The sequence below is a fragment of the Coturnix japonica genome, chromosome W, assembly GCF_054131305.1.
Source record: "Coturnix japonica strain WE chromosome W, WE-NBRP24, whole genome shotgun sequence".
NCBI classification, from domain to species: domain Eukaryota; kingdom Metazoa; phylum Chordata; class Aves; order Galliformes; family Phasianidae; genus Coturnix; species Coturnix japonica.
Genome location: NC_140701.1, coordinates 19,928,818 through 19,953,638, shown reverse-complemented (window position 1 = coordinate 19,953,638; position 24,821 = coordinate 19,928,818). Strand labels below are relative to the sequence as shown.

General features: G+C 47.4%; 1 protein-coding gene across 1 annotated transcript in view; it reads right to left on the bottom strand.

Moving 5' to 3' along the window:
• The window catches only part of LOC146754577 (uncharacterized), a 60,343-nt gene that overhangs the window by 16,874 nt on the left and 18,648 nt on the right, over window positions 1-24,821 (bottom strand). Inside the window, exon 2 of the mRNA XM_085527801.1 lies at window positions 12,946-12,963. Within this exon, the coding sequence (XP_085383927.1) occupies window positions 12,946-12,963 (18 nt within the window). The remainder of the gene's footprint in view (window positions 1-12,945; window positions 12,964-24,821) is intronic.

Below are 24,821 nucleotides of genomic sequence, written 5' to 3'. Positions count from 1 at the left end.
ACTGGGGTTCTCAATTCCCTGCTGCACACTACCAACATATTTTCACTGCCTCTCTGCCAAGGGAATAATGTCAACCAGTTTTTCTGTGAAATCCCCCAGATCCTCAAGCTCTCCTGCTCAGAATCAAATCTCAGGGAAGTTGTGTATATCATTTTTAGTGCCAGTTTGGTGTGCTTCCAAACCATGGTGCCTTCAATTTCTTCGACGGCTTCTCGGTCTTTGAAGCCTCTCTCTCTTACTTATTTTACTTGATTTATTAGCCTCAAATTCAAGTATCTTGTACTATATTGTGTTATCTTGCATTCCGATATCATACTTAGTAAAATATATTTTTCCTCCTTAGATCTTAGCCATTGCTCTGTTTGTATTCTATGAGCCCAGCTTCCATCTCCATACCATTTCCCATTTTCCCGTACCCAATTTCGTGGTAAGGGGCCTGACTTGCGGAATCAAACTCCATAACCACAAAGTAGTTATAAAGCAGGTATTTTTAATGAGTGATGCGCATACACCCTGGTGCAAGGGGGATAGCTCCACCTCACTTCCACACTGTCAGGAGAAAGCGTGCAACAGATATAGGCTGAACTAATACATCATCAATAGTTTGCAGGAATTTGGATACATATTCATTACGTTCCTGTGACCCCATTAGCATGCAGTCCCTGCCCCCTTGCGCATGCCTAGTGAGTTGTGGGGGTGGTCATGGGATGAAGGCTCATCATCTTCCTCGTCGTAAACTTTTGACCCTTCAGGAGGGGCACCCCCCAAACTGGTTCCAGCTTGCTCTGTGGACATCTAATCACCACACTGTTCTCGGGCTGTTCCACCCTTATCTACATGGCCTTCATTATCTTGTTTTCTCAAACTTAGCGTCTGCAATTCCCCCTCTCTCTGACCCCCTTAACATAAACTATCTATCTGTAACTACCCTTTGCCTTAGTCAGGCCTCTTTTCTCTTTCTGTAGCAAAGTGTTCTCTTTTCATCTACTATGGAGTCCTTTTTCACTATTCAATTCCCCCCTTTTCTTTAATCTAGCAGGGCTTCCACCTGCTAGATTATTCTATTCTTTCTTGACGTGTCCTGAAATAAGCCCTGCTCTCTACCTTTTGTCTCAGCTCATGCCTCTCCCATACCCTATATTCCCTTCTGGAATCCTGGCACAGACACAAAAAGCATCTTATAACAACACAAGTAAAACACACCAAGAGTAGCAAGGTGATTCAGACTAAGAAAAGCTGTTTTAGTCATCCTAAATTTGGCAACTAGTAAGTTTATCCCATGGTCCAGAGAAAACTATTCCCGAATCGGTGTTATCCCTGCCTACTCCATGTTGCAATGCAACTTTGGGTAAACAGGATACCTCCTCTTGGATTGTCCATCAGGCATCTGCTGCAGCATCCTCAATTGTTTCTAAGGTTACAGAGATTTTCATACAGCGATACCCCCCTTTTCTTGGGAGTTCTTTAAAATCAATTTGCCATTGTTGCCCTGGAAGGCCCTTTCCCGTGAGGCCCACTTGTGCCCTGTTCCTGGTACTGGGATTGTACTTTGTAGTGTTGGTTTGCCCAATATATTCTCTCATCTTCTCTTAGAACCAATTTCCATAAAACATCAAAGGGCATAACATTGTGTCCATCTGGGCGCGAACCCATCTGTCAGCATGCTCTCTTCCCTTCTAAATCATTAATTGGATTCCTGTCTTCTTTAGAATATTTTACAGGTTTTGACTTGGCTTCAGAGATTTTAAGTTTACCGTCTGGAATTGAAGCCTTCTTCAACTGCCTGTTCTGCCACCTGATCTATCATCGTATTTTCTGTTTCCTGTACAGTGTTACATTTCTGATGTCCTTTACAACATATAGTAGCAATTGGTAGATTTACATCATGCTGTTTTCCTTGTGTGTGAGCAATCCTTGCTCTTTTCAGATGATACTATGACCGTGTGGCACCCAAACACATATTTAGCATCTGTCCATATGATTAAGGCTCTTGTCAAGGCAGTTATTTCAGCCTTCTGAGGGGAAATCCCCACAGCTGGTGGTTGTGCTTCGATTACCTGGTCAGTAGCAGTGACTGCATGTCCTGCCTTACAGTCTCCTTGTCTCACAAAACTGCAGCTGCTGGTAAACCAGGCATCTTCTGCATCTTCTAAGGGTTCGTCCTCCAGGTCCAACTGACTGGCTGGAATGTGCAGCTTTGGTTGTTTCAAAGCAGTCATGTCATCCTGGTTCTCCACCAGGGGAGTTCCGTTAAGGAAAGATACTGGGTTGACAATATTAGTTATCATTATTTATACATCACCCTGCTCTACCAGGATGGCCTGGTATTTCAGGAATCTTTGGGGTGAGAACCAATGAACTAATGTCCCCCTTTTTGTCACCAATACAGTAAACACTGTATGAGATATTAAAACTGGTATCCTTTGGCCCAATGTACATTTACAGGCTTCTTGAATATTAAGCACCAGTGCAGCCACCACCCTCATGCACCCTGGCCATCCCTTACTCACTTTATCAAGCTGTTTGGAGCTTTACCATCAGTCCATAGCTGTGTATCCACAGTCAGCACAATCCTGTCATTCCTGGGAAAGCATGGAGTTCCTTGGCAATTTGCGGCTCAGTGGTTTTGCAGATGGCTTCTTTCCTGGCAGTCCTTAAGGTTCAAAGTCCAGCTGTAATCCCATATCCCAAATATGTCACTTGCTATTATAGTTATTTGTGCTTTTCTGTAAACCAAGAAACTCAGCAAACTCACAGTCCATTACACAGTTCTCTTTTGTTGCTGTGGCATCCACGTGCTGCAGTAAAGTTCCACCCTGGGATGGAGGATCCCAGATCTCAGGCTCACGAGTTGACCAGTTCTCAAAAATCATTAAGCTGTTCTCACAACCCTGGGTAACACTGTCCTGGTTAACTGAGTCGCTTCTCCCCGTATTGGCCAAGCCAGGCAGAAGAGACATCCTTCAAATCCAGAAGGAAAACTCCACCTTTTCATTCCTTAACTGGGTTAATAAAGTGCATGGATTTGCCACCACTGGGTGTATCCTTTCACAGAATCACAGAATCACAGAATTGTAGGGGTTGGAAGGGACCTCTAGAGATCATCGAGTCCAACCCCCCTGCCAAAGCAGGCTCCCTACACCATGTCGCACAGGTAGGCATCCAAGTGGGTCTTGAATATCTCCCGAGAAGGAGACTCCACCACCTCCCTGTGCAGCCTGTTCCAGTGCTCCGTCACCCTCACCGTAAAGGAGTTCTTGCACACATTTCTGCGGAACTTCCTATGCTGTAGTTTCATCCCATTACCCCTAGTCCTGTCCCCACGCACTACTGAAAAGAGACCAGCCTCACCACTATGGCTCCCACACCTCAGGTATTTATAAACCTGGATCAAATCCCCTCTCAGCCTTCTTTTCTCAAGGCTAAACAGACCCAGTTCCCTAAGTCTCTCCTCATAGGGGAGATGCTCCAGGCCCTTCACCATCCTAGTGGCCCTCCGCTGGACTCTTTCCAAGAGATCCCTTTCTTTTTTGTACTGGGGAGCTCAGAACTTGACACAGTATTCCAGATGAGGTCTCGCCAGGGCAGAGTAGAGTGGGAGGATCACCTCCCTCGACGTATCTCTTGAAGAAATGAACTGCATTGAAGAATACAGGGATGCCGTCCAGACTTGCAGACGTGGGATCAGGGAAGCCAAGGTGCAGGCAGAACTGAACTTGGCAAGGGACGTGAAAAACAATAAGAAAACCTTCTACAGGTACATGGGCCAGAAGAGACAGGCCAAATCGTGCGTACCTACTTTAGTAAATTTAAAAGGAGAATTGGCTTCAACAGATGAAGAGAAAGCTGAGGTGCTGAATGAGTTCTTCACCTCGGTCTTCACTGGTGGCCAGGATTCTAGTCTTGTTCACATCCCTAAGCCCTGCACCCCCATACCTCTATGTGGGGACCAAGGAGGAAAATCCCTCCCCACTGTAAGGCAGAGCAAGTCCAAGAGTGCCTCCTTAGACTGAATGAGTACAAGTCTATGGGGCCAGACGGTGTGCATCCCAGGGTTCTGAAGGAGCTGGCTGAGGTGGTTGCCAAGCCGTTCTCCATCATATTTGAGAAGTCAGGTGAGGTCCAGGATGACTGGAGGAAGGGTCACGACACTCCCATATACAAGAAGGGGAGAAGAGAGGACCCGGGGAACTACAGACCGGTGAGTCTCAACTCTGTGCCTGGGAAGATGATGGAACAGATCCTCCTGAACAACATGCTCGATCAGATAAAGAATGGGCATGTGATCTGAGACAGCCAGCACGGCTTCACCAGGTCATGCTTAAACAACCTTGTGGCCTTCTATGATGGAGTGAAGGCGTTGATGGACGAAGGGAAGGCGACCGATGTCATTTACCTGGACCTGAGTAAGGCCTTTGACACGATCCCCCATCACATTCTCATCTCCAAATTGGAAGGAAGTGGATTTGATGGGTGGACAACTGGATGGATAAGCAATTGGTTGAAAGGCCGCAGACAGACGCTGGTGGACAATGGCTCTATGTCCAGGTGGAGGCCAGTAATGAGCTGTGTCCCCCAAGGGTCTGTCTTGGGAATAGTGCTCTTTAAGATCTTTATTAATGACATCAATGAGGGAATTGAGTGCACCCTCAGCAAGTTTGCTGACTACACCAAGCTGAGTGGTGTGGTCGATACGGTGGAAGGAAGGGATGCCATTCAGAGGGACCTCAACAGGCTGGAAAGATGGGCTCAGGTGAACCTAACGAGCACCTTTCAACCTCATTGCAGCCTTTCAATACCTGAAGGGAACTTACACCCAGGAGGGGAGTAAACTCTTCGAACAGGCTGACAATAGCAGGACACAGGGAAATGGTTTTAAGTTGAAAGCGGGAAGATTTAGGTTGGATGTCAGGGGGAAGTTCTTCACTAGGAGAGTGGTTAGGCCCTGGAACAGGCTGCCCAGGGAGGTTGTTGATGCCCCGTCCTTGGAGGTGTTCAAGACCAGGATGGAAAGGGCCCTGAGCAACCTGATCTAGTTAATGTGCATGTTTGGTGGCCCTGCTAGGCAGGGGGGTGGGAACTACATGATCCTTGAGGTCCCTTCCAACCCGGGTCATTCTGTGATTCTGTGATTCTGTGATTCTGTGATCTGTGACCTGCTGGCCATGCTCTTTTTAATGCAACCCAGAATGCCATTGGCCTTTTTGGCTACAGGGGCACACTTCTGACTCAGTGCCAACCTGTTGTCCACCAGGACGCTCAGGTCCCTCTCTGCAGAGCTCCTCTCCAGCAGGTCTTCCCCCAGCCTGTACTGGTGCATGCAATTATTTCTTCCTAGGTGCAAGACTCTACACTTGCTTTTGTTAAACCTCAACCGTTGAATGGACACCCATTTCCATTTCTTGCCTTCCGCAGGAGCAACTGATATCGTTACTGGTGCCTCCTGTGACTGTTCAGAGTTGACTTGGTGATTTTCCTTTTCAACTTGAACCTTAGCTTGGAAACTCTCTCTCTCCAGAATAGTATTATACAGAGCACAGTAAGCATAAGCCAAACCACAAATAAGGTTTACCTCCTTAGATCTCTGTAAGCCGCACCATCTCTGACTCAAATACTCACTTAATTTCTTAGGGTGCCTCATGTGTTCAGGAGTTAAATGCCACAGCACTGAGGGTTCTAAGATTTTTCCTAAACCTTTCTATATACCCTGCCAGTCAGCATTCTCTGGTTTTGAAGGAGACTTCTGCATAGAACGAATGGAGAGAAGTACATTCTCTGATATTGATAACATGAACGTGAGTATGAATATGAGAATGAACACTAACTCAGCTTTCCAAAAACGTGTGGCAATCTGGGAAGACAGCCTGGAAACCGGATTGAACATCGTGGAGTTTGTAAAGGAAAAGACGGATGTTCTGAATGCCTTCCTTACATCTGTCTTTAAAAGTCAGACCAGTTATCCTCAGGGTACTCCTCTCTCTGACCTGGTAGTCTCGGCTGGGGAGCGCACTAACCCCCTGTGATTCTGGAAGAAACGGTCAGAGACCTATGGCTCCAACTGGACTGCCACAAGTCCGTGGGGCTGGATGAAATCTACCCGAGAGTGCTGAGGGAACTGGCAGAGGTGATAGCCAATCTGCTTTCAATTATCTAACAGCGCTCCTTATTGACTGGTGAGTTCCCAGAAGTCTGGAGGCTCACCAATGTGACTCCCATCTACAAGAAAGGTCGTAAGGAGGATACAGGGAACTACAGGCCTGTTAGCCTGACCTAGGTTCCAGGGAAGGTTATGGAGCAGATTGTCTTGAGGGAGATCACGTGGTATCTGCGGGACTAATGGGGGATCAGGCCTAGCCAGGATGGGTTCATGAGGGCAGGTCCTGCATGACCAACCTTATCTCTTTCCATTATCAAGTGAACCATCTGCTGGATGAGGGAAAGGCTGTTGATGTAGTCTGCATAGACTTCAGCAAAGCCTTTGACACTGTCTCCCACAATATTCTCCTGCAGAAGCTGGCAGCCCATGGCTTGGATGGGTACACTCTTGGCTGGGTAAGGAGCTGGCTGGAGGGCCAGGCTCAGAAAGTGGTGGTGAATGGAGCTCAGTCCAGCTGTCAACCGGTCACGAGTGGTGTTTCCCAGGGGTCGGTGCTGGGGCCTGTCCTCTTCAACATCTTTATTGATGACCTCGATGAGGGCACTGAGTGCACCCTCAGTAAGTTCGCAGATGACAACAAATTGGCCTGGAGTGTGGATATGCCTGGGGGTAGCGAGGCCCTACAGAGGGATCTGGACAGGCTGGAGAGCTGGGCTGAAGCCAATGGGATGAGGTTCATCAAGACCAAATGCTGCGTTCTGCATTTCAGCTAAAACAACCACAAGCAACGCTACAGGATTGGGTAGGAAGACTGCTGAAGAGGAAATGGACCTGGGGGTATTGATTGATGCTTGGCTGAACGTGAGAGGACAGTGCCCAGGTGGCCAGGAAGTCCAATGACATCCTGGCTTGCGTCAGAAACAGTGTTGCCAGCAGGAGCAGAGAGGTGATTGTTCCCCTGTACTCAGCTCTGGTGAGGCAGAACCTCAAGTACTGTGTTCAGTTTTGGACCCCTCACTGCAAGAAAGACATGGAGGCCCTGGAACGTGTTCAGAGGAGGGCAACAACGCTGGTGAGGGGTCTGGAGTACAGGCCGTATGAGGAGAGGCTGAAGGAGCTGGGAATGTTCAGCCTGGAGAAGAGGAGGCTCAGGGGAGACCTCATTTCTCTTTATAACTTCCTGAAGGGAGGCTGTGGTGAGCTGGGGTTCAGATTCTTCTCTCATGTTATTAGTGATAGGACCAGAGGGAATGGCTTCAAGCTACCGCAGGGGAAATTCAGGCAGGAAATTAGGAAGTATTACTTCTCAGAAAGGCTGGTCAGGCTCTGGAATGGACTTCCAAGGGAGGTGGTGGAGTCCCTGTCCCTGGAGGTGTTCAAGGAGCGACTGGATGTTGTGTTGAGGGACATGGTTTCGTGGGAGCTATTGGTAATAGGAGAACAGTTGGACTGGATGATCTTTTAGGCCTTTTCTAACCTTGGTGATTCTATGATTCTAGGATTGAGGTTAAACAATTATTCAGGAATATCAGTGACAGATCTGCCCCAAGGTGAGAAGGCTCTGCTTGGCAGGGGGTGTGGGACAATCTGGGAAGCTGCTTGCAATTGTGGGCACCCCAGGGCTTTGGAACTTTGTCTCTGAGCAACTGCAGGATCCTGAGAAACTGGTAGAATATTGGGGGCAGGTCTGCTGTGGCTCTGGTAATCCCAAAGAAGCACAAATGACTGCAGTGTGCCAGGGCCTGGCCCACACCTACTGAGCTGTGTTCAACACTCTTCACCATCTTCAAGGGGAAGAGAGCTGGATCTGCTGACAGTGCTGCAGCCTCTGCAACCCATGGCACAGACCCTGCAGCAGCTCCAAGGTTTTCTGCTACACGTTCTGCAGTTACTCCATGTTCTGGACAGATCCCGCTGTCACTCCACCCCTCATAATGAGCTCTACAGTCACTCTTGCTACAGGTCCTGTAGCTGTTCCAAGTCCTGTGATAAGAAAATGAAACAAATGCCTCCCATGTGAGGTGCACTGTGCCAGGAGGTACAGCCCTGTGGTCACTCCAACCCCTCCAATGAGCCCAGTGGCTGCTAAAATTTCAATCCCAGGTTGTGCGGTGATTCCAGCTCTGGCAATGAGCTCTGCAGTTGCTGCAATTCCTGCAACAGCCTGACAGTCACTTCAGTTCCTACAGTGAATCCTATGGCTGTTAAAACCCTGCAACTAGTCCTGGAATTGCAAACAGATAAACATAGGGATTAGTTCATATATGTTTGCAACTGCATGTGTTGTATATGTGTGAAAATATACTAAATATATATGTATAAATACATTTGTCATAATTATTATCCTTTTCTTTTTCTCTTTGTCTCAACCCATAAAGCTGAAACCACAGCACTGCCCTGAGACGCTTACTGATCTCCTTGGGACTATTCAGTCTGATCCGGTCATGCACTGAAGAGCACCAGAAGATCTCAAGGTATTCTCAGGGAGCAGCTCCGGAGGTATATTCCTTACACCAGCTTTGGAAGAGGCCTCCAGATCTTTGGACCTGCTCTGAAGGGGCCCTCTTGTTATGGCAGTGCCAGCAAGGAGACCAGCTCTGACACAGCCGTCTTTATTGAGGGCTACTGACTGCAGCAATGGATTCCTGCTGTAGAGGCAACAGGACTGTCGTGAGATACAGAAGACCATCAGGACTGCACAAATGACAGGGCTTGAGAACACTGTGGCAGTGTAAAGAGATCAGAAATGGAAAGAGCTCGTTGTTCTGCTGTCTGCCGCTGTACCTCCAAAATCCAGTCAAAGAAGGATAAAAGAAAAGCTAAGTAAAAGTCTATTTTGAAACACTTTTAGGTATCTTACAAGATATTCAGGGAATCTGCTTACAAGTTTACATGAGCTCCTGGAGTGAGAAAATGGAAAGTAGGTAGGAAAGAAGTGAAATTAATATTTATTTATAAGTTAAATACCATTTTTTTTTTTTTTTTTTTTAATGCACGTTGCTATATCTCACATAATCAAACAACCAAAGATGCATAAAACATAAAGAACCATCACTGGGAATCCTGTGAGAAAGTTGTGCATTTTATGGAAGCTGGAATAGTGTGTATTGCAACACCTTCCTGAGAGCCTCCTTGATCTCCCTGTTCCTCATGCTGTAGATAATAGGGTTCAGTGTTGGAGGAACCACTGCGTACAGAAGTGCCACTGCCAGATCCAGGAGTGGGGAGGAAATGGAGAGGGGCTTCAGGTTGGAAAAAAAGGCAGTGCTGAGAAATAGGAAGACCACAGCCAGGTGAGGAAGGCACGTGGAGAAGGTTTTGTGCCATCCCTGCTCAGAGGGCATCCTCAGCACAGCAAGGAAGATCTGCACATATGAAACAACTATGAAAACAAAGCACTCAAGGGCAAAACTGGCACTAAAAATGATATACACAACTTCCCTGAGATTTGATTCTGAGCAGGAGAGCTTGAGGATCTGGGGGATTTCACAGAAAAACTGGTTGACATTATTCCCTTGGCAGAGAGGCAGTGAAAATATGTTGGTAGTGTGCAGCAGGGAATTGAGAACCCCAGTGCCCCAGGCAGCTGCTGCCATGGTGGCACAAGCTCTGCTGTCCATCAAGGTCCAGGGGCTTGCAGATGGCAACGTAGCGGTCAGAGGACATGATGGTGAGAAGGGAATACTCTGCTGACATGGAGAAGGAAAAAGAGCTGTGCAGCACATCCTGCGTAGGAGATGGCCCTGGTGTCCCAGAGGGAGTTGGCCATGGCTTTGGGGAGAGTGGTGGAGATGCAGCCCAGGTCGAGGAGGGCCAGGTTGAGGAGGAAGAAGTACATGGGGGTGTGCAGGCGGCGGTCGCATGCTACTGCTGTGCTGATGAGGCCATTGCCTAGGAGGGCAGCCAGGTAGATGCCCAGGAATAGCCAGAAGTGCAGGAGCTGCAGCTGCCTTGTGTCTCCCAGCGGCAACATGAGGAACTCGCCGCAGACAGAGGGTGGTGGTCAATGGCTCTATGTCCAGGTGGAGGCCGGTAATGAGCGGCGTCCCTCAAGGGTCTGTCTTGAGACGGGTGCTCTTTAACATCTTTATTAATGACATCGATGAGGGAATGGAGTGCACCCTCAGCAAGTTTGCTGATGACACCAAGCTGAGTGGTGCAGTCGATACGGTGGAGGGAACAGATGCCATTCAGAGGGACCTTGACAGGCTGGAAAGCAGGGCTCGGGTGAACCTAATGAGGTTCAACACGGCAAAGTGCAAGGTTTTGCACTTGGGCTGGAAGAACCCCAGGCACCTGTACAGGCTGGGAGGAGTTGTCCTTGAGAGCAGCTCGGCTGAAAAAGACCTAGGGGTCCTGATAGATGAGAAACTTAACATGAGCCAGCAGTGCGCTCTGGCAGCCCGGAAAGCAAATGGGATCCTGGGCTCCATCAGGAGAGGGGTGGTCAGCAGGGATAGGGAGGTGATCGTCCCTCTCTACTCTGCTCTTGTGAGGCCCCATCTGGAGTACTGTGTCCAGGTGTGGAGCCCTCAGTACAAAAAAGATATGGAGATTTTGGAAAGGGTCCAGAGGAGGGCCACAAAGATGATCAGGGGGCTGGAGCACCTCCCCTATGAGGACAGGCTGAGGGAGTTGGGTTTGTTCAGCCTGGAGAAGAGAAGGTTGCGGGGTGACCTCATTGCAGCCTTTCAGTACCTGAAGGGAACTTATTCCCAGGAGGGGAGTAAACTCTTCGAAAGGGCTGATAATAGCAGGACTAGGGGAAATGGTTTTAAGTTAAAAGAGGGAAGATTTAGGTTGGATGTTAGGGGAAAGTTCTTTACTAGAAGGGTGGTTAGGTCCTGGAAAAGGCTGCCCAATGAGGTTGTGGATGCCCCGTCCTTGGAGGTGTTCAAGACCAGGTTGGACGGGGCCCTGGGCAACCTGATCTAGTAAATGTGTATGTTTGCTGGCCCTGCTAGGCAGGGGGGTTGGAACTACATGATCCTTGAGGTCCCTTCCAACCCGGGTAATTCTGTAATTCTGTGATTCTGTGATTCTGTGATTCTGTGAACTCGCTGATGGAGCTGCTGTTGGGCATCTGCTGTTGTTGGGCTTGGAGTCCTGCTCAGAGTGCAGAAGGTAATGACAAATCCATACCATTCTCAGAGACACTCCTCCTGCTATAATATGAAATGTTTTCATTCTCCTACAACAGTGTACATTTAGCACCATTACTTGCATTTAATTTCATGTTGTTCAGCATTCCTTAAGCAGAAGCAGCTCATGGTGATCTGACCTTCCTCTTCTTTTCTTATCTCTTCTCCGTGGATATTTTCATCTGTTTCATGTCTTATAACTTTACCCCAAGTGCTCTTAGAGCCCCCTACCCCAGCTTCTGTGGCATTCAGTTTCAGATAGAAAATGCTGCCTGTTCGTATGATAAGTGAATTATTCATGCTTACAGAAAATGATGATAATTACAATTGGTTCCATCCTTCGAGAAAGGGGAGAATGAAAGCACATCATGTGTGAGTGTTCACAAAACAAGCAATTGATTGACAAAAAATTCTCAGAACTCTTATTGCCCCTTTTAGATTTCTGACTCTAATTCTCTTTGCCTCAGAACAGGAAATGGAAACTCCCTGCCATGGCTCAGCTCTTGCCAAGGGCCTTCCATAACATACTGTTGTGCAGTGGAGCTGCGATTCCCCTGCCCCAGGCAGCAGCTGTGGCAGCACAAGCCCTGCTGGGGGGCTCCTTCCCCCCCCACATCTCCCTGGAGCGCCCTGGGCAGCTCACCGGGCAGGCTGAGTGCTGAGCCTGGCAGGCGGCAGAGTCCCATACCCGGCACACAGCCCCAGGGGCACAGCAGGGACCCTACTCTGCAGGACAGCCCTGGGCACCCGCCTGCAGCCCCGGCTGCACAGCCTGCAGCTGTGCTGGGACATGCAGCTCCCCCCTTAACTCTTATGCTGCAGCACAGAAGCCCTCAGCTGGAGCAGAAGTCTTTTTTCCACTGTAAAGAACATGCATTATCTGTAGCCAATCTGCTACGGAATGTCCCAGATTTAGTTAACTATCAATTAAAAGCAGCTGCATTGCCTACTGCATGAGACTTAGCGTGTCGTGGTCTGTGAGCAATGCTCCTTCAGAGAGCTCGCAGTGCGCTCACACAGTACATATCTTGTAAGCTCACTCCAATTTCTCTCCTCTCTTTCTGTCACCTGCAGGTTGTGCTGTGCACAAGAGCTGCTCCTCAGCACAGCTGTCTCTGTGCAGCTCTGCCCAGTTTTATGAGCTCCCTGAGTCCCAGAAGCCCGGACAAGCAAGCAGCAGATGATGTCATTTATATCCTTCTAAGTCATCTCTCCTGACATGTCCCTGGGTCCTCATGGCCAACAGCTCATGAAAGACAACAGCATCATGTCTCTGCATTGAAATCCGCTCAATTAACCACCACATGTCCAGTGGTCAGTGACTGATTGGAGACATATAGCGAGTACTACCAGAGTTCGTTTGATGAATCACAAAGGGCACCCAGACAAGGACGGGGTGGTTTGGACTTTCTCTGTGCAGGACAGTGATCCAGCTGAGGCAGTGCAGGAGTCTCATCCCTTGTCAGAAATCCTGGAGCTGAAATGGGATACAGCTCCCCACAGAACCACAGGAGCTGGGATTCCTCTGGTTCAGTTCAGAAGTGCACAAGGAGTTGCCTGCATGTGAGCTCCTGCTCTGAGTCCTTGGTCCTTCATCTGGGAGGCAGCTGCTCACACACAGACACTGGGCAATGCCCAAGGTGCCTGGGCTGCTCCTGATGTGTGCCAGTGTTTGTAAACCGTGTGGGAAATCCCTGAGATAGACACCTCCTTCCTGGGCATCAGCTGAGGGCCAGAGAAGGGATAGCACCGGCTGTCTGGTGAATTCACATGCAGCTACAAGAGCAGCACAGGGCCTTCGGGAAAGCCATGCCATAAGTGCGTCTGTGCTGCTAAGTCAACTCCAAGACCCATGATGGGTCTAATGTCTGTGTGCCACCTTCTGCACACTGATACCATAGATGAGCTGCAGACCTGCACTCCTGTTAGGACCACAGGGACACAGTTAAATGGCTTCCACAACTTCACTGTAGCTCAAGGGGGATACAGAGTCTTTAGGATGGATGGGCGAGGATTCAAGGAAGGGTGACTGCCCTCTGTGAGAGTGCACTTAGCTCTGCCTGGGGATGGAAGAGCAGCCAGGTCAGAGCTAATGGAAATGGTAAAGAGAGGATTCCCATAGTGTCTGTTCCTGGCTTCTTGATCATGGAGAGCAAGTGGAAGGTGCCCTCTGCAGACAGATGCGAGTCTCATGTTGTCAAACCTGAGTCCCCTTTGGGAGTCAGGGACAGCACAGCAGGGCATGTGCCATCCAGCAGATCTGTGGAGAGCACAGATGGCAGATTCTTAACCAAGCCATGGAGGAACAAAATAGGAGAGGTGCTCTGCTGGATCTCATACTGTCCGGCAATGAAGGTCTGGCGGGAACTGTGAAGGTCAAAGGGGCATCAGGCCAAGTACAAGACGCAAATTTATCTCTTTTATTTATTTATTTATATATATATATTTTTTTTTTATTTGAGTCCGTAAGCTTAAAAGATGTTCATTAATGTCAATAAAATTGACAGAAAAAATTGAAGACAATGAGCGAAATCAATGAAAATGTGTTTACCCTTCTCAACATGAGAAATTCTCATGAGTCTTGTCCCATTTTAAGTTGTAAATATGAATCTGTGAGGTGATTTGATGTCTTTTTTTTTTTTTTTTTTTCTTTTTTAATTCTTTTTCTGAAACTACGATGTTTTTCAGAACTGTGTTTGCTGGACATGAATGCCATACAGTTCAGGGACACAGACACTGGTGCTAGTGCCAATGCCCTGTGACTAAATCCTGGCGTCACCGCTGCTCTTCCCTGCTGCCTATTTGATGTCCCTCATCCTCCAGGTGTCTCCTGCTCTCCTAAATAAATGGCCGTGGCTAAGGTCATGTTTTCAGCAGGCAATTTAGACACACGCTCATGCCACAGCCTGCCAGATTTCCCCATCCCTTGCTCTTTGTTCAGTCAGATACCTCCCAATTATCTGTCTGATTTCTGACTTTTAGAGGGATGACTCAAATTTGCTCCATCTCGCCAAAGTCTGATGGACTGTGTTGTCAGCTCCTTCACCGTGATTCTATCTATCCTTTTTTATTTTTTATTTTTTATTTTTTATTTTTCTCTTTCTTTTTCTTTTTGTATGTGGATTTCTTCCTCTTTTCTTTCCTCTTCCTTTTCCTTTTCCTTTTCCTTTTCCTTTTCCTTTTCTTTTTCCTTTTCCTTTGCCTTCTCCTTCTTTTTCTCTTTCATTTTTTTTTTCTCTTTTTTTTTTCATGCTTTAAAAAAATCATGAATTCTGTAAGATGTTCATTAATGTCAGTAAAAGTGAAAAAAGAGTTGAAGATAAAGATAGAAATCAATAAGAATGTGTTAGCCTGTCTCAATGTGTGAAATACAAGTCCCGTTCAATTTTAAGTTGATACCTCCCAACTCGCTGGCTGATCTATCCCAGGGAGATTACTGAAATTTGCTCCATTCCCCAAAGTCTGTTGTTAGATCCTTCACCGTGATTCTATCTATCCCATCCTATCTGTTTCTAACTCATTTCCTGTGCAAATATTCCCTATGAAAGATAAACATCAATAGAAGCAGCTTGGATATAGCATGCAGTTGATCACTGTGTTTTACTGTTCATTCAATTGCATCAACTTTCCTTCTGTTTGTTGGCCATAAAAAAAGAGAATTCTTTCTTTTTCTGTGTGCAGCTGGTTCTCTGTGGAAAGCCAGTGGGAGTTGGTACAAAGGAGGTTTAACACTGAGTGGGTGACGGCAGAGGAGAAGAGTGATGTGAGGAAAAGTGATGCAAGTCCCATGGGGCCAATGTGAGTAGAAGAGGGGTGGGGAGGTTGAGGAGGAACTTTGACCACACAGAAACAGAATAGAACTCATTGGGACATCTTGGATTGACATCAGTTGCAAAGTGCTTCTTTAACTTCTTGTATAAACCCAACTATAAATAAATAGACAATAAATGCATTTTGGATTCTTGCTCTTTAAGCTCTCTCCATTTTGCTGAACAAGTTCTGAAAACCTGAAGAAGAGAACAGGAAGGCACAAGGCACTGGAGACTCTTTAGGTTATAATGGGCCCCGGGGCGCATTTGATGCTGAGTTCATCAGCCTCCAGTGCAGTGAGATGTTTGCACAAAGTACTTAACAAGACAAAGTCAGAAGTAACAGTAAAGTTTCTTGGAGCATTAATGGGCCCACTGAGGAACATTAACAGGCAAGCTTCCCAAGGGACTTGTTAGAGAAGATAATTGGAAGCCATGACTCCAGTCAGGCAAAGGTACTGGAATGGTTGACTTGCGGAATCAAACTCTATAATCCAAAGAGGGGTTATAAAGCAGGTATTGCTGCAGCATTGCGCAGCCCCGGGTGCAAGGGGGATAGCTCCACCAAACTTGCACACTGTAAGGAGAAAAGTGTGTTACATATATAGGTCAAGCTAATACATAATCAATAGTCTCCTCCTCAGTTTGATTACATATTCATTACATTCCCTACGGCCCCATTCCTCACAACCCCATTCCCTCATTCCCCCTGACCCCATTCCCTGCGACCCTTGCCGTTGTTTTGGGGTGAAATTCTTCTTCTGTTTTCTTCTTGGTGTTATCTGCTGCTATCGTTCTCCCATGTCAGCATCATCTTGCCCGGGGGTATCTAATCCTTCTTCTTGTCAGAGGTCTCCGGACAGTTTCTTCTTATCTTTATTGCCCTCTTCTCTGGTTTTCTTTTGACAAAGTGTCTGTAATTCCCCTTTTCCCTGCCCTTTTAAATGTAAACTATCTACAGTTACCCTTTGTCTTGGTTTCTGTGAAGTTCCCCTTTCCCTTTCTATAGCAAAGTGTTACCTTACCACCATTTTGAGGCTTTGCTCACTCTTCATGGTGGCTCTGATGCTGAGAAACCCCTCCTTTGTCTTATGAAGCAGAAAGCCCTGATTCCCCGAACCTTAGCAGGGAGGACCTCATTTTGACTAAGGATCCTTCCTGGAGCAGTGAGTCGGAAGTCTGTATGATGTTTAATGAAAGACATGGGGACAGAAGATCCCAGGCTCTGCATGTGGTGCAAGGATGCTGTCAAGTTCATGTCCCGTGTGTGCCCTGTGTCTCATCACAGGATGTAGGATGTGAGAAGGGCCCAGTCTGAACAAGCAGTCAATCCCAATGAAACTCTGAACTTCAGATCTCTCAGTTCCAGTGCCCTCCTGTGCACACCCTCCCATAATTTGATGTCCTTTATTTTCTGCATTGCCCAGAAGTGCACCCACTGCTCCAGGTGATGCTGCAGCAGTGCAGTGCACACAGGGACAATCCATTCCCTCACCCAGATGGCAATAAATTGCTTGATGCGCTCCAGGGGACTGTTGGCTTTCCTGGCTGCCTGGGCACACTGCTGAATCATGTTCAATTTGATTCTGACCAGGACCTCCAATTCTTTTCAGTCAGACATCTCTCATGTGTCCCATATCCAGCCAGTGTGTATGTCCAGGGTTGCCCCTAGCCAGGTGCACAAGCAGGCACTTTTTCTTGTTATGCTTTATGCACTTGGTGCTTTGTACCAACTGGTACCCAGTTCTCTGACTTGTCAACATCTCACTGCAAGTTCTCTCCACCCTCAGTGGAGGCAACAGCACCTCCTCATCTGGTCACATCAGCAAACTTGCTCAGAACATCTTCTAGTCCTGCATGCAAGTCATCCACAAAAACATGAAAGAGAAGTGGCCCTATAATGGAGCCCTGGGGACCCCTGATAGTGACCATCTGTTACCTCGATCTGGTAACCTGGAAAGTCAAGTCCCTTTGTGAATGTGTATCGACGGCCCCGACCAAGTCACAGCTGTTTGTTACACCAATATGGTCAGCGGTAAAATGGCGTTTATTGGATTGTGAGGGTCCCTTATATAGGTATCCAGTTTCATCTTTATCTTTTTTACATATGCATGACCCAGCAGGGGAGGGCCTATCACGTTACATCCCGAGGGTCCGATTTCGCCTAATACAACATTTCCCTCTCCCCATGCTTAACAAAACCATGCCCCGTTACAACGCAAGCGCCGATCCTAATCCTAACATATAAAAGTGTTAGTACTTATATAATTTAAACTTTGTCACATATTAACTATAAAGTGAGGCATACAGGTTAAAAAGCATGCAGAGATAAGTGGTGCAATGTCTAACAATGTTAGCGGTGTTCTAAACAGTATGCCCAAGGCATCTTTGGTTATATTATACAGTTCATCCTTCTGCTCAAAGCTTCTCGTATATCTGCTGGAACTCCATTCTCTCATTCAAAGTCCTTGCACCTGTGCCTCTTGAACCAGCAGCAGGAAAACTATTGCAGCTCTATTCTGTAAAACAGCATGCCTGAAAGAAAAGTACTCAGCTTTCGATTAGTTTTCCGTTTCTCCCAGACCGCCCTTTTGGGTGATCACTGCATCAGGTTTTATTTTTCTCGACGGGACCCATAAAATTTTTCTGGATTCTCTATCCTTTACTGTGCCATAACCTCTTCGTTCAAAATGATTGATTGCATAATGTGCTGTGCCAATACTTCCGCCTGCTGGGCTACCGGGATCATACCTCTGTGACCTTCCCCCTCCCCAAGGACACGTATCTTGTCCTTCAGGAGAGGTTGGCCCTTTCCACAATTGCTTGCCCCTGGGAATTCCCAGGGATTCCTGTTGAGTGAGATATTCCCCAATGCTCGAGCCATTCTTGAGTAGATCACGAGATGAAGCGCGAGCCATTGTCTGTCTTGATGTGTCGCAGCACACCAAGGACCATGATGGCAGTGGCCCAGTGTCGCTGAGCTGCAGGGGACTTAAATGTTAACATAATCATCATCACTCAATCAAAACCTTGACTGATAATGCACTAAACATAAGGTTACATGTAAGGTCATAATTTTTTGAGTAGACGTATACACACTCATTCCAGCATTCATTTTAGACAATTCTATAAATGGAAATTTCTAAGCTAATGTATTATTACTTATCGATAACTATGAGGTGGCAAACCACCAAAAGGAGAGAGAAGGAACACAATAGTGGTGGATGCGATAGGCAGTGCCTGCAGGGCGTCCCCTGCTTCAAAGTGCACTTTGTCTTTCTCACCCATCACAGACTCTCTCCTGTGCAGGGTTTTTTCACACGTACTCCATATATGCATGGCCAGTGCATGATACAGAGCCCAGGTGGAACACCTGCTCATAAAACATAACAAACCACTATATTAGATCTCTCTACAATACAAACTACTCAGAAAAGTTATTTACAGCTATAGTTACTTATTTCTATTGTTACTTGCTTCACCCTTAGCTCCCCCCCCCCCTTTTTCTTTTAATTGGTAAGCTTTTTCTTGTTGACCTACTCCTACTATAGATACAAAAATCATCTATGGGTAATAATTCTTGATGCAGTATAGAGTGAGATGCACCTGTAACTGTCAGAAAACAAAGATCTTAACACCGCTGTGTGCACACTGCGTTCAGCCCACTGGGGGCAAAACTCATCCTGGGATCTTCAGGTCCTGCTCTAGTAAAGCTGCCACCGTTCCATCCAACTCCACCACCACAATTCCCCCTCCATACAATTTCCAAGCTCCATAAATAAATTTGTCCAAGTACCCTACCCTAGTTCCCTAAATGTGTATATTATTGGGAGAAAATGAAGACATTCTTGCTCCGACTAGCAAGAGATACTTCTAATGTTTTGCTTTTGACCCCATTAAGAAGTAACGATTTGTTTACTTTCACAAGCGGAGGAGGATGGTGGGGGGGTAGGCAGTGAGGAGGGGCAGCGCGGGGGTTTGCATTCTCTTGCTGGCACTTAAACTTCTCTGGCTAGAGCAGATCACATTCAATATTTTAACTCACTGTTCTTCTGTAACCTTTTTGCTGTTTTTTGTTTTTCACAATTCCACTACTCGTACCCTCAATTACACTTCCATGTAACATTAATAATTCCACTTCCATATAGCATTCATGTTTACACATCCCTATAACATTAACAGTTCCATATACCATTTGCATTTATACTTTCATATACAAACACTTCTAGGTTTTTCAAAAGCAATAAACTTCTTGGAGAAGCACAAACGTCAAAAAATTACTTTCTCACTTCCCCAAGAGGTGCACACACAAAACTTTCCAAATTCCAAGATACGTTACAAGTTACTTAAACCACCAATCTTCAAGCCATAACCAAATTATGTAGTTTTAACACATCCAAGGACTGATATCAATCACAATCCACAACCACAACAAACAAAAACATAGATGAAAAAGACTTCTCAAAGTTGTTAACAGCAGTTTAACCGACTCCGACTGCCCGTGGCTCTCTCATCAGCTGGTCTTGTTTCAGCTTCAGAGACTCCACTTGTGCCCGGGGCCCCCTGACCGGACCCCCAATTAACGATAAAAAGGAATGCCTCCCTTATCTTTGACCAATCCGAGACTTGGTCGCTCTTGTTCTCCCCTCTCCCTCCCCCCAGGTAGAGCCGGACCAGCAGCCCACCCTCTTGGGGAAAGGTTATGATGACTAGGAACGCCTCCGCCTCCGCTGATGCGGATTGGCTTCCATCTTGGTTACGCCTATCCACCCCGCCCCCCGGGGCAGAGCCACACCCACAACCCATCCCATCTCGAGGAAAGGACCCATCCTCCCGCCCCTGCTCACTCCCCTTCCCCACCCTCAAGGATGGGCGAAGGAGTGCAGAAGACACCGGTTGCTTTGGATACCGATATGGGGCCTCATAGGAAGGCTTCTGCGGGTCAAGAGATAAGGATGTGGAATGTGTGGAATGCCGCTGGACAGGGCCGTCTGCTTGTTGTTCAGCCGGAGTGATGGGTGCGGTCGGGATGGCTCGCGCCACCTTGTCTTTGTCTTTCAAATCCTCACATCTGCAAGAGAAAAAGCCTCCCGACCCAATTCCCAAAGCAGCCCCAAGCCGAGCATCAGTCTTCCCTTCTTTCCAAGCCGCTTTCAGCGCCCCAAGCACCAACCCCCACGTTTTGATCTCAGCATCTTTCTGCTCATTCATTGCGCGCTCACAGAGCGAAAAAGTTAAAGAGTCCCACTTATTGTGATCCAAAATCTCCCGAGGAGAGGAAAGCTCCCTCTCCTTTTCAAGACAACTAATGACGGCCGCAATGTCCTTCTTAGAAGGCGTACCTTTCCTACCATAGTAGGTTTTACAAAGTTGCAATACTACTCTAATAACGGAATCCATTTACCCAGAGACCTAAAGTCTTCCTGGTCTTCTACGAACTATCGGCCGTAGGATAGGCGCAGCGCTGCATTCCCCTTTGCACCCCACCGAGAGTGCTTCCACGGGCTCGAACCGTGGATACCGCGTCCGTCAGCGCGGTTTTAGCCGTCGCACACTCACCTCCAGGACTTTCCTCACACGGGGCACCATTTGTTACCTCGATCTGGTAACCTGGAAAGTCAAGTCCCTTTGTGAATGTGTATCGACGGCCCCGACCAAGTCACAGCTGTTTGTTACACCAATATGGTCAGTGGTAAAATGGCGTTTATTGGAATGTGAGGGTCCCTTATATAGGTATCCAGTTTCATCTTTATCTTTTTTACATATGCATGACCCAGCAGGGGAGGGCCTATCACGTTACATCCCGAGGGTCCGATTTCGCCTAATACAACAACCATCTACCAGCCTGATGGAACCCAATTACTACAATCCTTTGGGCCTGACCTATTGACCAGCTGTTCACCTACCACGTTATGTTTGTGTTTAGCCATATGCAGTACATTCTGTACAGAAGAGTACTGTGAGAAATAGTCTCAGAAGCTCTTCTGAAATCTTCAAGGATAACATCAACTGGCTTCCCTTGTTCGGCTAAATGCATAACTAAGTCATAAAAGGATCTATAGTTAAACAGGACCGTCTCCTTTGGAACTTGTGTTGGCTGCGACCAATGACAGACATTCGGCAGGGCTGAAGAGGTTGCTTCCAAAGGCAGGGCTCCCGTGTGCGCTGTGGGAGCTCAAAATGGACTCCAAGGGGCCCAACAAGGATGGCCTGGCCAGCAGGCTGCAGCACGGCCGGGTAAGGCTTGGACTTGACAGGCCTCTCCTCCTGACCCTGAGGGTACGTACAGCAGAGCTTCTGCCTGGAGGGATCACATCCATATGACAAGGCAGGCTTCGGCTGGTTAGTGAGCAAGGCCGGGAAAGCTCGCTGTTGTGGTTTTGTAATTTGGTTGGTATTGCTATTCCACATCAGAATGTCATGTGGGATAATGGGAGTTAAGGGGACAACTTTTTTCTTTCTTTTCTTTTTCTGTGGACTACCTTAAATGGGCATGGGGGGAGGGAAGTGGCACTGGAGGGAAGGTCAGGAAGGGGTTGGGGTCTAAGCCGGTTCCCTGCAGGAGACAGCGTGGTTGGAACTTCCCACCTCCCACAGCCTATCGGTGAGATTTCGCCTTTTTTTTCTCCTTGTTGAAACTCTCTCTTTGCTGTTTAGTGTCACAGGGTTCATTAAAATGCCGCTTGTTCTCAGATCGTTGTTTTTTTTTCATTTTTTCCCTCCCTAGGGGGAAATTCCTATTCGCAATCTCCCTCACCATCCACTCTCTTGGAGCGCACGTGGCCGGGCCGTGCCTCTGTGCAGTACCACGCTGTTAGAGCAGGGATGTACTTTGTCCCTTCTCTCCCCGGGTTTATTTCCACTGTCACGGAGTGAGCTCTAGAGAGAACTCTGTGACAAAACGCATCAATCACGTCACAGCTTCAACTATGGCACTTATGACTCTTGGATTGCAAGCAGCACGTACTGTGTGGCCATCACCTGCCTCCTGATGAGGCCTTGGATGAGCCAGATAACAGTTAGTGTAAAGCATAAGATCACAGAGCCAATTTCCAGACACATGAGCACAGTGCCATGAACACCACCAAACCACAACCAATTCCAGAAGTCAGAGATACCCAGCTTGCTGCCCCACAAGTCGCGACTGATGTACCCTTTCTTTTCTAAGAGCCTCTGCAAAGCATCCTTCACTCACTGCAGGGTGGTAGTAGTGTTCTTTTCCCCGTCTGAGGTTCTATTCCTTTTGAGCGTGTTAAGAACCTCAGTCATTACTGCAGTCCCGGTGACCTTGGTTAGTGGCCAATGGAGGGTGGAGCAGCACCCTCTGAAGTTCCTCCTCTTCCTCATCCTCCTCATCCACCAGCACTCAAAATGCCCCTGGCATGTTGCACGGCACAGCCACTGAGTAGGTGCAAATGAGGGCTCGCCAAGGGTCCTGGCATGTCAGGTGTTGTTTACCGACACATTGAAGGTAAAAACTGAGATATTAAGTCTTGCGCTGTAGTTCCCTGGCTTCAAGAAATACCCAAGGAGGGAAACCCCAAATGAGCAGAGTGAGAAAGGGTCCCCTACAGATGATAAGGCCAGGCATATCACGCCATTCTCCCGGTGGGAAGTCAGAGTGGCCAACTCTTTCCAGAAAGGAGATGCCACATGGTTGAGCAGAAGTGAAAGAATCAAGGATAGGCAATGTAGAGGTCTTACCCTGGAGTTCATGGAAGATTGTATTTCAGGATTTAAGAAATCTAGTCTTGAACTGAAACATCTTTGTCTGGAGTATATGACTCCCTGGCCGTCCAATCTGGTCTGATTCTGCAAACACAATGACAATGCAAAGCGTCAGCGAGTCACTGCTATCCTAGCTAAGCCTATAACAATAACAGTAAATGAAAAGCAGATGTATCCTTCTATTCAGGCTAGAATATGGGGAAGCCTTGAACAGATCACAGATCTCCTTGACGTAATGCTGGACAGTTTCATCAAAATTTGTGCCACAGGGGACTTAGGATCCATTAAGGCTGAAGTTACAGCAACCACCACAGCCCTTCTTGAACTGTTCTCGTCCGACTTCCTTGACTCCTCCCCTCCCACCCCTGTTGATGGTTCCTGATCTAAAGTCGCTTTGGCATCGGTATTTGGTATTTCACCAGCCACAGGCTCCATCTGATTCCCCTTGTCCAGTGCCGCGTCTGAGGGAGTGGCAAGGTTGTCAGACTCAGACTTGGGACAAACCTTATTAGACAAGCAGTCATACACTGCTTTCCATAGCTGCTGTGATTCCTCCGCCCAGGAAAAAAGACATTGTAATGACCCAAAGGCTGGAAGCAGATTTGCTGCTTCTTTACTACCAGTGCAAGAATAGTTCTGGAATAGTTATCCTCCCGCCTTCTCTAAATTACTTTTTCTAATGCATTCCCCAGGGGTTGAGCCAAACCGCTTCTTCATCATCCAGTGTATTAGCGGCTTCAGTTCCTTTTCATGGACTGGATAGTCCACATTCTGCCCTGTCCCTGTAAGCATACTCACCACTCGCTTCAATGAAGCCATAATGAGCAGCCTTCTCTCACCACGAGTGTGCACTCAGTTGTATCAAATTGGGGTCACCAAATGTTGCCACGATGCTAAAGACCTGCGTTGATTGAATGGCAAACCAGCTAGGCTAGCCCCCTACATTCTGGACATCCACAGCTCAGAGCACACAGAACAGACACACGCACCGAGTACCCCTGACCCAAATGTCCCACACATGTGTCCGTCCCCTGGTGCACTCAGGCAGAATGTAAATGAGTTTCAGGAAAATAATGAATATGAAGATGAGTTCCAGGAAATTTGTTGGATATGTATCTGTTTGGCTTTCAAATATATAACACTTCTGCTTGCAGGTATGCAAGATAAGAATGATCCCCTTACACCAGGTGCCTGATAAACATATTCCTACTTTATAACCTAACTCTGGGTTATAGAGTTTGATTCCGCAACTCAAAGCCATGCCTCTGGAATCAGTCTGTCCACTGATGAATAAATAATATGTCATCCAAATGCATTCAGCAGAGATGAGCCTGCTGTCTATCAAGAGCTTTCAGCCATGGAGCCCCAGGGAAATCTCCAGGGGAAGCAGTGAGGAAGAGAAACTCAAATCCTCGAGTGTGCTGATCTGGGCTGGGCTCCTGGGATACAGGGAGCTCATACATGTGGGCAAAGCTGCAGAGAGACAGCTGTGCCCAGGAGCAGCTCTTGTGCACAGCACAGCCTGCATCTCCCAAATTTTTAGTATCAGCTTAATGTTTTGGTGCTTTGTTTTCAAAGTGGTGTCCTATGTGCAGATCTTCATTGCCGTGCTGAGGATGCCCTCTGAGCAGGGACGGCACAAAGCCTTCTCCACGTGCCTTCCTCACCTGGCCGTGGTCTCCCTCTTTCTCATCACTGCCTTTTTTGCCTACCTGAAGCTCCCTTCACTTTCCTCCCCACTCCTGGATCTGACAGTTGCACTTCTGTACTTAGTGGTTCCTCCAGCACTGAACCCTATTATCTAAAGCTTGAGGAACAGGGAGATCAAGCACGCTCTCAGCAGGGTGTTGCAATATGCACTATTCCAGGTTCCATAAAGTGCACATCTTCCTCACAAGATTCCCTGTGATGGTTCTTTATCTTTTATTCGTGTTTGTATTTTTGATTTTGTGTAATACTGTATTTTGCAAATACACCAGATTGGTGTATGCCCGCAGTTATTGGCCCCGACCAAGCGGTTGTTCAGACATGCAAGGGTTAGCACAC